Genomic DNA, 14,084 nt, shown 5'->3' on the forward strand with positions numbered 1-14,084 from the left:
TCTTAATGCTCTACTAATTCTAAGATTTAGGGGATGAAGAGGAACATAAGAACTGTGACAATATGTATTCATCTTTTTTCAAGTTACTGAATTCCTGTGAATAAATTCTATCTCATTTAAATTAAACAATAATAGAAAATCAGATACTTTCATAATTTTAATGACTTCGTCTCACAGTACACCTAACGTGTCTCTCTTCTTTAGGACAATTGTAAGTTTGTACCAAACTCCGGACAAGAAGATGCTGATGATGATGGGATTGGAGATGCCTGTGATGAAGATGCAGATGGAGATGGCATTCCCAATGAGCAGGTACTCTGTACATATTGGGGTACAGAAGTCTATGTAGACAGAAGGATCTCAAATTACTGCAGTAGGCAGTGAATTTGGAATCTAGTTCTCTTCTATTTGCTAATTATTCAATGCAGTTCACTGTCAGCAGCTTTTTAAATTCCACTTCCTTTTTTTTAAAATATAAGACACCCATTTGTAAGACGCGAATAAATAAATAAATAAATAAATAAATAAAAGACATGCAAAAAAAACCCTAAGGCTGCCCAACCAGCCTTAAGTCCCACCTGCATATGCTCCATTGTTATGTGTTAACATCAAATTCTACAGCTTTTTATTCACAGAATTTGTTGCCTTCTTTCACTGTCCCTTAGCATGACCTTTAGGTACATTACTTATATTACTACCTTTCTTTTTTAAGAGCAGTTTGACCAGACATCACAGTCAGTGGGAGATACAAAACCTGCAGAAATCAATGGCTGTCTTGCCAGTAACTTGAAAAAGCTTTGGATCACATTCTGAAAGAGGTTTCCATGTGGGGACATTTCTGCAGAATATATCAGAACAGAAGTTCAGGTTGTGATTTTCCAAGTATTTTAGCTTTATTTTGAGTCTCTACCTGAAGATGGCCATCACCTTTCATCGAGAGCATTTACAGACCTTGACAAATGCTGCTGAGATGCAGGTTACTTATGTGGACCCATCCAAAATGAGAATCAGCTGTCAAAGTTATAAATAAGTCTTTATGATACTCAGTGTTCATGTTTTGTGTTCCTGCGGTGTGTAGAACAATGCAAAGCTCTGAGAGAGAGGTAGTGAAATCTGGTCCAGAGCTAATGTTCATGTAAAATATGAAATGGCTCACTGAACTGGAAATGCAAGATTCACTGCTCCATTATATCTGATCTGGATCTGTGTCTTTTGCAGGATAACTGTGTCTTGACTCCCAATGTTAACCAGAGAAACAGTGATGAAGATATCTTTGGAGATGCCTGTGACAACTGCCGCAGTGTCCTAAATAATGACCAGAAGGACACAGATGGTGATGGGAAAGGAGATGCTTGTGATGATGACATGGATGGAGATGGTTGGTAACTCTTCACTTACAGCTTTTCTGATATTCTTGAAATTTACCCAGAAATTGTTGTGCATTACAACAACTTTCTGCCAACAGTTCCTGTCATGTAACACGTTGCCCTTTTTCATGAAATCTCTGCTTTAAGTAATTTTCTTTTAGATCAATTTATGCCTTTTAGCCTCCATCTGAAGTGTCAAACACTTTATAATAGATAAACATGGTACAAAACTTGGTTTAAGTTAAGATCATTGGTCCTTCAGTAACCCCTTAAAGGTGCTAACGTGCCATAGATTTATCCAGGGCTATGTGATGTATTATGTTCATTGCTGTCGGAATCTTGAAAGAAGTAAGAAAAGTCACTGTCTTTCAGGAATAATACTGAAGATAAAATATTTCGTTCTATAATCTGACACAGAGAACGTGACAGAATGAAGTGTGTGTAACTAATGAGAGATGTGTGATTGGATTGAAAACTGTTCTTCAGCAAGATGTTTCTAACAGTGATTAAATGAATGGATACACATAAAAAAGATTTGCTGTGCATATTTATAATGTTATGCAGGATTAAGTAGTTATTGAAAAGGAGCAATGTATTTTCTATTCTTGGTACTGATTTTTTTTTAAATTAACATCCTGTTTACTTTTTGCTAGGTATTAAGAACCTTTTAGATAATTGTCAGAGGATCCCCAACCAAGACCAGGAGGACAAGGATAACGATGGTGTTGGTGATGCCTGTGACAGCTGTCCTACAGTCAGCAATCCAAATCAGGTTAGCAGGCAGAAGGAATAAACATTTACGTTTAAGGAGAGGGACTGCTGAGATCCAGAAAGACCTAAGAGAATGAGGCAACCCAAGCAGACAGTGTTTCTCTTTTGACAGTAGGTATTCAGGAAGGTTTTGCAGAGATGGGAAGCCAACAGGTATATTCTTGTATCTTTGGATGTTGCTAGCATCACTTCCCTAGCACTATCACCAGTGTCTTCCAGTGTCATGCTCCATGTGAGCCTGCTCCAGTCTGACAGAGTCCACTGCCAGACTCCCACAGTGGTGTGATTTAGTTACAGTCAGTATTTCTTTCATGAGGACCTAATCCTGATGTCCTTACTTAGCAAAACTTTCATTGCTTGTAGGTAAGAAGTCAGTGACACTGACACAGAAACTTCTGATTAAATCCTTTGTAACTAACTTATGCTGGAAATTTGTTCACTTAAGAAATGAACCTAGGTTAAAAATGTATGGTATGTATCTCTAGAAACTGAGGAATTTTACTTGTGTTTCGCCTCCTAAGCTATTCCAATCCTATTTAAACCTGCTTTTTCATCATTCCGTTTTTTTTCTGTAATAAAGCAGAAAAAAGAAATAAGATGCAAAGAAGGAAATAAGTTTTACAAAGCAAATGTTTTTCCATGTTTTCATTTTAATTGCATGTGATTTACTTATGTTTTATTGTTGCCATTTTAATAGATGCTTTCCGCAGCTGATATGGGAACTACCTTTGTTTTCTTTTGCAGTCAGATGTTGACAATGACCTGGTTGGAGATTCTTGTGATACCAATCAGGACAGGTATGCTGTATCATGGTTTATAGCAACAGAAGGGAAGTGGAAAAGGCTAGTCTTGAGTTGAAGCATGGTAGTGATTCCTGGAGCTGTTATCCTTCATATGAGACTGGATTTGATTTCAGTACCTTCTCAAAAGAATATAATTAAAAAAAAAAACGTTGTGATTTGTAAGCCTTCTTTTTTCACTTTCCTGTAGCAATACAGTAGAGGAGCCCTTTACCCCTAGCCGCATGTTCACACATACTTCCTATTAGTTCCTGTGGAAATGATATTCATAACAGTTCTCTCTGTAAAACTCAAAGCGCTGCTCAGAGCTTCTTGGTGAGGGAGCTTGCTTTTTTCTGCTTTTCTTTATTTTTCATCCCTTTTTTTTAATGCTTTAGCAGAAGTTTCACATTTAAGAGGTATGTGTTTTTCCATAAGAACAGTGTTTCAGAATTTTATTATCATGTACAAAGCATTTTCAAATACAACCCTTTGCTTTAGTACAGCAAGAGTGACAAGGCTCATCTGCAGTCTTCATGTTCAGGGGAATGTGTCCTGTGACAAATTGCCTTCTGCCTGGCTGGAAGCATGTTCTGCACAGCACACTCTGAGGGTAGCAGGGAAGTGCTCATTCCAGAACTGACACAGCCAAACTGTGGAGTCTCATCCTGTAGGCATTGGTGGGTGCTACGGTTCAGAATGGCGAGTGCAGGGGAACCTACTTTACCACATCTGCTATGAGTTTTCCCAGTCTTGGTGTAGTAGCTGATGGGGGGCCCTCATTGTTTGAGAACAAGATAGGCCTTGTTTATTTCTTGTTTTCAAAGAAGGACATTTTGTTCTTTCCTGAAACTTAACCAGTGTATAGGAAATGTCTTCTGTTAGACCACATAGACCTGAGGTTAACCATGCAGTAGTAGATAAATGTATACAGTCCTCACTGCATTTCACCCTAAGAACTTGCAGGCGTTGGTTGTTCTTACCTAAAATTTTAGCCCTGCTTTTATCAGGGAAAAACAGGTGGGAATATGGATACCTGTAAACTGTAGTGCTGCTGCACTTGCAAAAAGCTACTGAAAGGAAACATCCACACTTTCCAGAAATTATTTTGGTTATGATGAATGTATAAAACACATCTGACTTCAGGACACTGCTGTAGCTCTTGGCATAGATCTGAAGTAATCTACCCCTATAGCTCTCCTGGGGAATGGAATCTCATCAGAGCTGTGCATCCACACTAGAAACACAATAATTGTTGTTTCTTGGGTTAAAAAAAAAAAAAAAATCTATTGAAGACAAGAAGTGAAAGCCTTTTTTTTTTTTTTTTTTTTTTAGTTTTCCTTCTCCTCAGTTATTAGGATATACTTAATCATACAAATTAAGAAACAAGGCAGTCACTCCCAACCTTCCTGAACTTATCTATAGTCTGTGTCCCTACTATGTGTACTCCATTACTTCACAGCTGATAGCACCATGAGTTGGTGTGGCATGTGGGAGCTGCAGAACTCACCTCCTTACTGTATGGTCTTATCAGGAAAAGTAACATAACAAAACTCAGCGTGCTGGAGGTTGAAACTGTTTATTTTAAAACAAGTCTGATTTCTGGGCTCGTGCAGATTCTCCTGTGGATTTCTCTCACACTCACAGTCAAAGATTCATGAGCTCCAAAACACATGTGGACAATGGACATGCTTGCCGTTGACCCCTTGTTGTGTCGCCTTTGTGACTTCTGATTGGTGACACCACAGGTATTGGAAGCACACACTTGTAAATGTGTAGGAGTAAATGTCATGTGGAATCCTGGGCTGTTGTATCTTTCCCCACTCCCTGTGAGGCTTCCTTTTATTTCCTTATCTAGGTGTTTTTATAGCTTCAGGCCTAGTTCTGCCAGCTTATTTTACAGCCTCCTTGACTCCTTGTTGCCCCGCCACCCCAGTGATACCAGGTTACGGTGTCCCGCCTTTTCAGTTTCCCAAGCTCCTGTGGTGCCTCTCATGGATCCCATTTAGGTACTGGTGTTCTCCCTATGTAGAGGTGGGAGCTGATGCCTCTTTCTTTTTGTCTCTGTGCTTTCAGCGATGGCGATGGGCACCAGGATAGCACAGACAACTGCCCCACCATTATCAACAGCTCCCAGCTGGACACAGATAAGGACGGGCTGGGTGATGAGTGTGATGAGGATGATGATAATGATGGCATTCCAGATCTCTTGCCACCAGGCCCTGACAACTGTAGGCTAGTCCCCAACCCAGGGCAAGAAGATGACAATGGTAAGTCAGGCCTTCAGGAGTGGTTTTGGTGCTTGCACACCACATCCTTCCCCAACGCATATGCTGACTGAGACAGTTGCTATGTGCATGCAGGGGCCCTTGGGCCAAGGCAGAGCTCCTTATGTCCCATCTGCAGACACTAGCTGTCAGAACAGAAACTGTGCCCGCTCCTTGGACATCCACATTCAGCAGTTATGTCTGTCCAGTGTGACTTGCTGCACTGTAAGTTTACTTTCACTTCTCTGATGTGTTCAGGTGATGGAGTTGGGGATGTGTGTGAGTCTGATTTTGACCAGGATACAGTAATTGATCGGATTGATGTCTGCCCTGAGAACGCGGAGATCACCCTGACGGACTTCAGGGCCTATCAGACCGTGGTGCTGGACCCAGAGGGAGATGCTCAGATTGACCCCAACTGGGTGGTTCTAAACCAGGTAAAAATACATGGGTTTTTTTTTCTCACATGTCTAAGAAGGACTGTTTGAAAAGCTCTGTACTTGTCAAACCTTTTGCAAATGAATGAGAAGTGGAAGCTGCTGTTTTGTTGACTCTTGTATAGGTGTTAACAGTGGAACAGTTTTCCTTCAGTGCATGATAACTTGAAGCTTGATGCTACTTGCTTACTCTAGGGAACCTTTTGCAGGGGGGTTGGACTAGGTGACCTCCAGAGATTCCTTCAAACCCCTACAATTCTTTAACTCTGTAATGAACTAAAATAACTGTAGACTGATTGATTAATTCTAGATGTGTTTCACTGCTGCTAGAAGTCAAATACAGGACAAATACTAATGACATAGTAAAATTTCAAGAGTTCTTTCTAGAGGTCGAAGGTCTTGCTATATAGCAGAGCATCTGCTCCTAAATGAAGTCCAATAAATGTTGTTTATACTAACATATTTTAGTCTTCAGGAGGAAAGCGTTTTCAGAGTCATAAGAAATGGACATTTCACTCCCATTGTTAAAGTCTCTGCCAAACCAACTGAAATGTATAAGAAACCTTTCTCTGCCTAGTCCTGGCAGTCAGTTTAATCCTGAACTGTGATGAAATTCTGTGAGCGAGGCCCTGCAAAAGCGCTCATCTCCCATTTGTTTTTTCCATCTCATCTCCCAATCCTGGCCAGATTCATTGATTTCAGAATAATTGGGGCAGGGAGGGAAAGAACACCAGTAAGTCCCGTTCTCCAGAAGAAAAATCATTCTGTGCACACAAGCAGATGAAACATGAGGATTTGATTGTAGCTTTCTTTTTAATTCAGAGCTGCAAGTGTTACAGAGAGGAAAGGCATGGAGGGTGTGCTAGCAAGAGGCCAGAAAAAGCTGCTAGGCTTAGCCAACCCTGCTTGTCATGCACACTAATCATCCTGAATTTAATCTTACAGGGCATGGAAATTGTGCAGACTATGAACAGTGATCCTGGCCTTGCTGTTGGTATGTGCACTCTTCTGAGATTCAAGTTTTACAGCAGAAAATCAAGTAGCATGTGAAGGCCTTTTCTGCAGACTTGATTTTAACCCTGCATCTCCTTAGGTTACACTGCTTTTAATGGTGTTGACTTCGAGGGCACTTTTCACGTGAACACAGTGACAGATGACGACTACGCTGGTTTTATTTTTGGCTATCAAGACAGCTCTAGCTTTTATGTGGTAATGTGGAAACAGACTGAACAGACATATTGGCAAGCAACTCCCTTCAGAGCTGTTGCAGAGCCTGGCATTCAGCTGAAGGTATGCTCGTGCCTCCTAGCTGGGGGTGCAGTGGTCATTACAGCCTGGCTGTGGGCTAAGCCTTCGTGCCAGGCACTGGCCCTTCTGCCTATGGCAAAGTCATCATGCTGTGTGTTGGCAGTGCTGCTCAGCTGCTTTCTTCTCCTGGCATTGGGTACCAAAACTGTTGTCAGACAGCTGTCACTCAGCCTTTTTAATCAGCACACTTTCTTAAGGGTTTTTATTGACAGTCCTCTGCCCATCAACTGGAGTATTTAGTCCCTGCTCTAGTTGTCACATTGCCTGCTTCTCTTTGTTCCTGGATATTTGATTATTTTTCTATGTAAGCAGTGGCTGCAGTTACAAAAGAAATTGTGGGTTTGTGAGTGGGAAGGAGGGAAGTTCTGCAGACCTCCTCACTACGAAAGACAGTGCTGCTGGAAATTACATTTCTTTGTTTTCAGCATTTGAAAAATGTATTTCTGCAGGCTGTGAAATCAAAGACAGGCCCAGGTGAGCACCTGCGCAACTCCCTCTGGCACACTGGGGACACCAGCGACCAGGTCAGGCTGCTGTGGAAAGACCCTCGAAATGTGGGATGGAAAGACAAAGTCTCCTACCGCTGGTTCTTGCAGCACAGACCCCAGATTGGATATATCAGGTAAGAGTAAAGAATAGATAACGTAAGTACAGATATATGTCTGCCTAAACTGTTGTTTCTCAACACTTTTAAAATAATCAGAAAATCTAATGGTGTCTCTGTGCTTTGCAGTTAGGAAGCTGTAAGAGTTTAGAATTGTGAACTTCCACCCGCATTTCTTTTCCTAGGGCAGACAGTTGCAAGCTAAGTGTTTTGTTACTGATGTTTTCTACCATCTTTGTTTTAACTGCCCAGCACTACCAAACCACTTCATGGCTATGATACCTTGTTTGCTCAAAAGACATTTAAAAATGTCTTAATGTTGATCTTTTAGTTTGAATTGTAATTTTATTAGTTTTAGTGCTGTTATCACAGAATATGTAATCAAAGTTGTCCATGTCATGGCTGTGGTCCTAAAATTAGTAATCATCACGATGATTTGAGATCACAGAGAATGTGTTCAGAAAGTTTATTTGTTAAGTACAACTACATTCAAACTAGTCTTATTTTTTTAATTTAGAAAGAAAAGTTATTTAGAAAAATAATCATTCAGAAGGGTTTGATTCTGAAAAAATAAAACAGCAAAAAAACTGCTATATATTCTCAGCACAGATTTTGCAAACTTGTGATAGAATAAACACAGTAAAGTGGATTGTTCTTCAATAAATCATCACCCTGCAATTGAGATGCAGTAAGTTGGTGCTATAATAATTCATTTTTCTGGTGTACATCATCAGTGGAGTGAGTGTGTCTGACTTTTAGCTGCAATGGATTAAGAATGTTGGTATCATCGATGACTGTGTCCTAGCCACTAGGTGGCAGATTTTTGGCTTTCCTTTAGATCGAGATGTTCATGAAGCTGCTTCCCAAGTGTGGTTGCAGTCTCTCTAGCCAGCCTAATTTACTTGCAGCTGAAGAAAGGGGCACTGTCAGTATCACAGAATCCTTCAAACCAAAGGCAGGCAGGCCTGAAGTGAACCTCTGCCAACACTGCCCACATCTTGCTGTGGTCCATTTAGGCCTAATGCCACAGACCATAATGTGTCTTACAGAGATATTCCAAGCCCACAAGGATATCCAGGAAAAAGGCACTTGAGTGAGCAACAAGCTCTATTCATTGTACACATATTTCTGAACTGCCTCCAGAAATCAGGAAATAGGCATAATGGGAATTATTTTCTTATTTTATGAAAAGACATAGGAACTTTCTTTCCCTTCACCACCGTTTTCTTGCATGTCACACTGGCTCCTAACACAGTGGTATCCTTGCCCAAAGCAGGATCTGCCAGGTTCATCATCCACTGAGCTGTTTGCTGGTATCCAGAGGCTGAGGATGTGGTACATCTGGTGCTGTGATAGCTCAGCTATCTGCAGTGTGGTCCTGCTCAGACCCCCAGGACAGGGCATGTGCTTGGAAATTTGGCAGGGCACAATTATTCCCAGAGTTATTTGGGAATTTGCTGACAGCTTTTGTAATAAGAAAGTGCCAGATCATCAAAACTGTTCCTGGAATGAATCATCTAAACATTTTTAAAGAAATCCGACAGTCAGGAAAGCGACTTTAAGATTCCATGCAGTATGTTTGAAACTTTGCCTATTTAAAAAAAAATAGTTTAGCTTCATACTGTATGAGACAAAATCCATCTGGCATTCCTCAGCTGACCTAACCTGATTCTCCTTTTCTCCCATAGTTACCAGTTGTGGACTGATAGAGGACTGAGGGCAGGATCAAGCAGCAGCCACCAAAACACAGAAAACCTCCTCTCTGCTGAGCTCTTTCCTGAGTGCAGCATTGCTCCAGTTACCACAAAGGAGCTATGTCTTAACTTCTTTTTCTCCCCTAGTCTGGCTGCAGGCAGAAGGCTGGAATCAAAGCGGATAAATGAAACTACTTTTATAAATGCTGCAGATTTAAAAAAGACTTAACGCAGCTTCTGTTTGCTTTCCTTAAGGGCAAGATTTTATGAAGGCTCTGACCTGGTGGCAGACTCTGGTGTAACTATAGACACTACAATGCGTGGAGGACGGCTTGGAGTTTTCTGCTTTTCTCAGGAAAACATTATCTGGTCCAACCTGAAATATCGCTGTAATGGTAATGTTTCCTGTTTTTTTTTTTGTTGTTTTTGTTTTTTTTTTGCTAATGTCTAGCAAGTGACCAGAAAGAATATTAATCCAGCTTTTGAATTAAGCCATCTTTCATCTTTTCCTTTGATTTTCATTTACAAGTTTTTTACAGCTGTTGAATGCCTCCCCTGACACCAGAAAGGCACTGCAGCCCAGCCAGATGAGAACTAACACCCCACAACTGCTCCTCCCAGAGCAGTTGCTGTGCTACAGAGATTGTGCTAACTAAGTAGTATAGCTGTCATCAAATTAGAAATGTTATTTAAAACCAGCCAACCATGAGAGTTGTGCATGCACGACATAATGAGGTCATCATGTATGCACGGTGCCTCAAGCTTTGAAAACAAGGTGAAGCCAATCTGGAGATCTGCTGGGATCGTATGTGTACTGCTGGTTGTTCCTGTTGTGCTGCTGATTGCTCCTGTCTGTGAGAGGACAGGATCCTAAGATCCTGGAGTCCTCAGATTGTGGGTACATGCTGGCTCTCCACATAGGGTAAAATCCTCAGCTCTGACCTGATCTCTCACCATATTGTATAAATCCTATCATGTTCACTCACACAGAAGCTGGTCATGTTGGGCTTTTTCTGCCCCACCAGCAGTTGCAGCTTCAGGTGGAAATACCAGGGGCTGACCCTTGTCTCGGCATCACCCACTGCCTGACCAAGGCAGCTATAGTAAAATAAGTTACCAGCCAGCCTGGCATAGTTTCTTCACTTTCCATGGATCTAGGAAGCCAAAGCTGAGTCTGTGATGGACACAGATGCTGTACAGAAAAGCCCCCAGCTCTGCACCTTGGTTCCTGAGCACTTGAGCACAGGCTGGTATTTGTGAGTGACAGTTAAGCAGATGCTAACAATTAAAGATTACTTGATAATTGTGTGAAACAGTATGTGATTTCCCAGAAAGCATACTCCAAAGCTCTCACTGAAGATACGCTTGCAGATACTTTTCCTGGCAGTGAGCAGGCAGCGGCTTTGCTGCAGATACTGCAGTGGTTCAGTGAAGTCCACACAAGGAATTCTGTGGAGTTTTCAGCATTCCTTTCATACTTTAGTTGATGTCTCATCATTTGTGAAGAAATCTTGACAATAATTCTTGGTGCTCAGGAAAGAAGTTATCAAACCAACAGATGAAAAAAGCAGAATACTTGCCACTTTTTGTCCCTAAATATTGTTTGTTGATGAAATTATTTCCTTTTCTGAGTTCAGAGATACCTGCCCTGCATCTGAGTGGAAAGAATGAGACCACAGTTGGAATCAGGTAGTTCAGCTTCACTGCTGAACTCTGCTCAGCTGCTCCTTCAGCTCTCCTGTTTGCTCTGTGGCTGCCTGGGTGACACATTCTGGCACCTGGCAAAAAGACCCTGCAAACTCAACATCAGCCACTACAGCTACTCTTACAACACTGACCCATCTGCAGCTTCCTTTGCCAGCTTTGAATTTGTTTTTGCTGCTGGTCCTCAGATTAATGTTTCCTCTTATGGCTTTTCATGCCACCATGGGGAAGTTGAACTGGGAAATAGAGGAATTGGTACTGTGCACATCCCTGGGTTACAAAGCAAGACACCAATTTTTTTTCCACCTTTCCGGTCAGCTTTTTACTGTCACAGATGTAACAGTAGAAGCTACTAAAATTTTTGGTGAAAAAAAAAAAACAAAAACATCTGAAGGGTTATAGCAGTCCAGTTGAGCGGACACTGTAGCATGCACTATCCTGTGAGCCCCTTTGCTTTTCAGTGGCATACACTAACACTGAGAGCAGTCCCAGTTCATTCTTAACATGTAAACAAAAGACCAGGCTTTAACTAAAGACATGCAACTAAGTAGCGTAAGTTCTTCCTTTTGTCATAAGGAGACTGATCTTTCCTGTATTTTCCTGCTTTCAGATACCATCCCAGAGGACTTTCAAGAATTTCAAGCTCAGCAATTTGGTGTTGGGGATATTTAAGGAGTAAAAGCAAACTAGTATTGCTTTATTGTTTGCAATAACAATGTATTTTAAATCCTTATATGATTGTTGTAAGAGTTCACACTTCAGCTTGTTCTTATTGATGTGATTATGTCAGACTTTTTTGTATAAAAGTGAAAATAAAAAGGAGACAAAAACATTCTGAGGCTTTGCTTGTTTTCAGATTTGCCCAAAGACCTAGGGAGTGGCAGGTAATGTAATGATGCCTAAACCATTCTCAGGAACTGTTTGATTCTGTTGCCATTTTGGATTCAGTATTAAACAGAATCAGGGAGAAAGTGCAATTTTGTCTTTCTAACTTTATCTCTGGTATGTGTCAGAAACAAGAGTTTGTGTCCAGCCTGAAGTAGAAGTGATGGGTGCTGCCAAGATCATGTGCTTCTCCAGTCCTGATTACACACAGGTCAGAAGCTGTTCTATCACCTTTGGAGCAGATTAAATTTTCTGCAGCCCGTTACTTTTGGCAAACTCCTCCAAGAACTGTCAGACTTTCCTATGCTCCTGCTTCCAGAAAATTATGAGTACACTTATAGCCTGTAAAAGCAAAAAAGCTGACTGCAGGGAGTTGTAGTCAGATCTCATCACAGTGCATGACTTGCACATGATTTAAAGAGGTGAAGAAGCCATAGAAAGTAGTCCTGCCTCACATACCTCAAGCCAGGCTGAGAGCTGACCCTGCTCAGATCTAAGCTCTCTCAACCAGTACTACAGTAATAGTGATTATTTAAGTTAAAAAAACACCTAAACAACCATTGAATTAATTGTTAACAATCATTAGGAAGGGGATGGGTAACAGAAACCAAAAAACAGTATTCCAGTGCATGGTATCCAACTCAGTAAGGTTGGATACCGTGTGTGTTTCTGCTGCATCCTTTTCCAATGTAAAGGCAGTACAAGCTCCAAGGACAGCTGCAGAGAAAGACATTGCAGGCTGCAGTGCTGTTACTTTTCATAAGGATGTGAACAAACAGTGCCCACACCACAGCCAAGCTCTCCCTGCTGGTACACAGACTGAGGCAGGTAAAAGTGAGGCAGGGTCTGGCTCTGGGTCTTCTGGAGGTATGTGAACAAAGCCACAGCTGGCAGCTTCCAGCCACCCGGGGCAGAAGACCGCATCTTGCTCAGCTGTGGGCCACAGTGCTGGTAGATCTGGCAATGTGATGCCAGAGCTCACGCTTCTGCTGTGCTGACACCGCATAACCCACAAATTCAGAATCTGTGAAGTTAACTCTTTCTTGTGGACAAACAAAGATGTGCTGCAAGGTCATACTCAGGGCCTGGAAACCCTGTCACCCATCCATCAGACCTGGTGTGTGAGTGCTTCACCACCACCACTGTTTTCCAGCCTGTTGTGCAATGCAGAGCCCCATGCATGGCCATTGGCCAACAGAGACACTGCGATCTCACATCTCTGAAGTCAAGTGTGTCCATCTCCCTCACCACCCCTGTGCAACTTGAGTAGCAGCTGCAAATGCTCAGCAATGCTGGGGCTGCTGCCTCCCACTCCAATTCCTAATCAAGGGCTACGGACACCATGAACAAGCTTCAAATACTGCTGCTGCCTCATGGCCATCTCCTGGAGGGAATCACCCGAAGATGGCAGCATTCTGCGAGGCCCTGATGCATGCAGATGGGTGGAAGTGGCTGGTTTTTGGCTCAGCCCAGCAGGGCCACAGTTCACCCCATGCCTTGCTCACTGCCCATGGCCTATAGCCTGGCACCAGAGCTGCACAGGGATCAGCAGCCATCACACCATGGGGGCCTCCTCCTGGCCTCAGTCCCCACAGTTCTACTTACCTGTATGACCAGATCCACACAATAGCATGTATGGAGAAGCCATGTCCTATTCTCGAAGTAAGTGTGACTGTGCAGCCCTACACCTGAATTTATATTTTTTATTTTTTGCCATAATGCTGCTCAGGCTATAATCACTAATTTAAGCAGGTAACTCTAGGTGTAGTCACGATGGCTGCATTCTTGGATTTTGGAAATTCAGGTAACAGGGCCATAGCCAAGGGCTATCTTGCACCATAACCCAAGATCTCGCTCAACTGCTACCAATGGAGCACGGTCCATCAAGGCAGGGTTGGCACACAAATGCAGCTGAATCAGCCAGCTTACCCCACAAATAACAAGCAGCCTGTAGCCCCTGGAGCTCACCTACTTGGCATTGGGCTGCAGGCAGGATCTCCACTTGAGTAGACACACCTCAAGAGGTTACATCTGTGCAGACAGATCCCTTATACTTGATGTCAAGATATCTTGCTGATACAGAACCACAGAAAATGACTGATATTAGTTTGTTAAGCTGTGGGAGCTTTGTTAAGGTTGTATCTTTAACTGCACACAAATGAACCCTTAGACATAAACCACTGACCAAGCCTGGGACCAGGAATGGGTCTGGCTGTACCTCAGCTCCTTACCTTTGTAGTTCAAATTTGGAAAGCAAAAATATCCTTT

The 14,084-nt window shown here is 42.2% G+C and overlaps 1 protein-coding gene across 3 annotated transcripts in view; it reads left to right on the plus strand.

Moving 5' to 3' along the window:
- Window positions 1-11,748, plus strand: part of THBS4 (thrombospondin 4) — a 41,729-nt gene extending 29,981 nt beyond the window's left edge. For all 3 annotated transcript variants that reach the window (XM_090130875.1, XM_031610164.2, XM_090130873.1), the window contains exons 12-22: window positions 205-312; window positions 1,219-1,378; window positions 2,021-2,139; window positions 2,883-2,935; window positions 4,994-5,187; window positions 5,443-5,621; window positions 6,567-6,615; window positions 6,715-6,911; window positions 7,379-7,551; window positions 9,483-9,622; window positions 11,542-11,748. In XM_090130875.1, the coding sequence (XP_089987001.1) occupies window positions 205-312; window positions 1,219-1,378; window positions 2,021-2,139; window positions 2,883-2,935; window positions 4,994-5,187; window positions 5,443-5,621; window positions 6,567-6,615; window positions 6,715-6,911; window positions 7,379-7,551; window positions 9,483-9,622; window positions 11,542-11,603 (1,434 nt within the window). In that variant the 3' untranslated portion in view covers window positions 11,604-11,748. The remainder of the gene's footprint in view (window positions 1-204; window positions 313-1,218; window positions 1,379-2,020; window positions 2,140-2,882; window positions 2,936-4,993; window positions 5,188-5,442; window positions 5,622-6,566; window positions 6,616-6,714; window positions 6,912-7,378; window positions 7,552-9,482; window positions 9,623-11,541) is intronic.
- The last annotated feature ends 2,336 nt before the right edge of the window (window positions 11,749-14,084 follow it).

Source organism: Phasianus colchicus, chromosome Z (genome assembly GCF_987193195.1).
Source record: "Phasianus colchicus chromosome Z, bPhaCol1.hap1.1, whole genome shotgun sequence".
In the NCBI taxonomy this organism is placed as follows: domain Eukaryota; kingdom Metazoa; phylum Chordata; class Aves; order Galliformes; family Phasianidae; genus Phasianus; species Phasianus colchicus.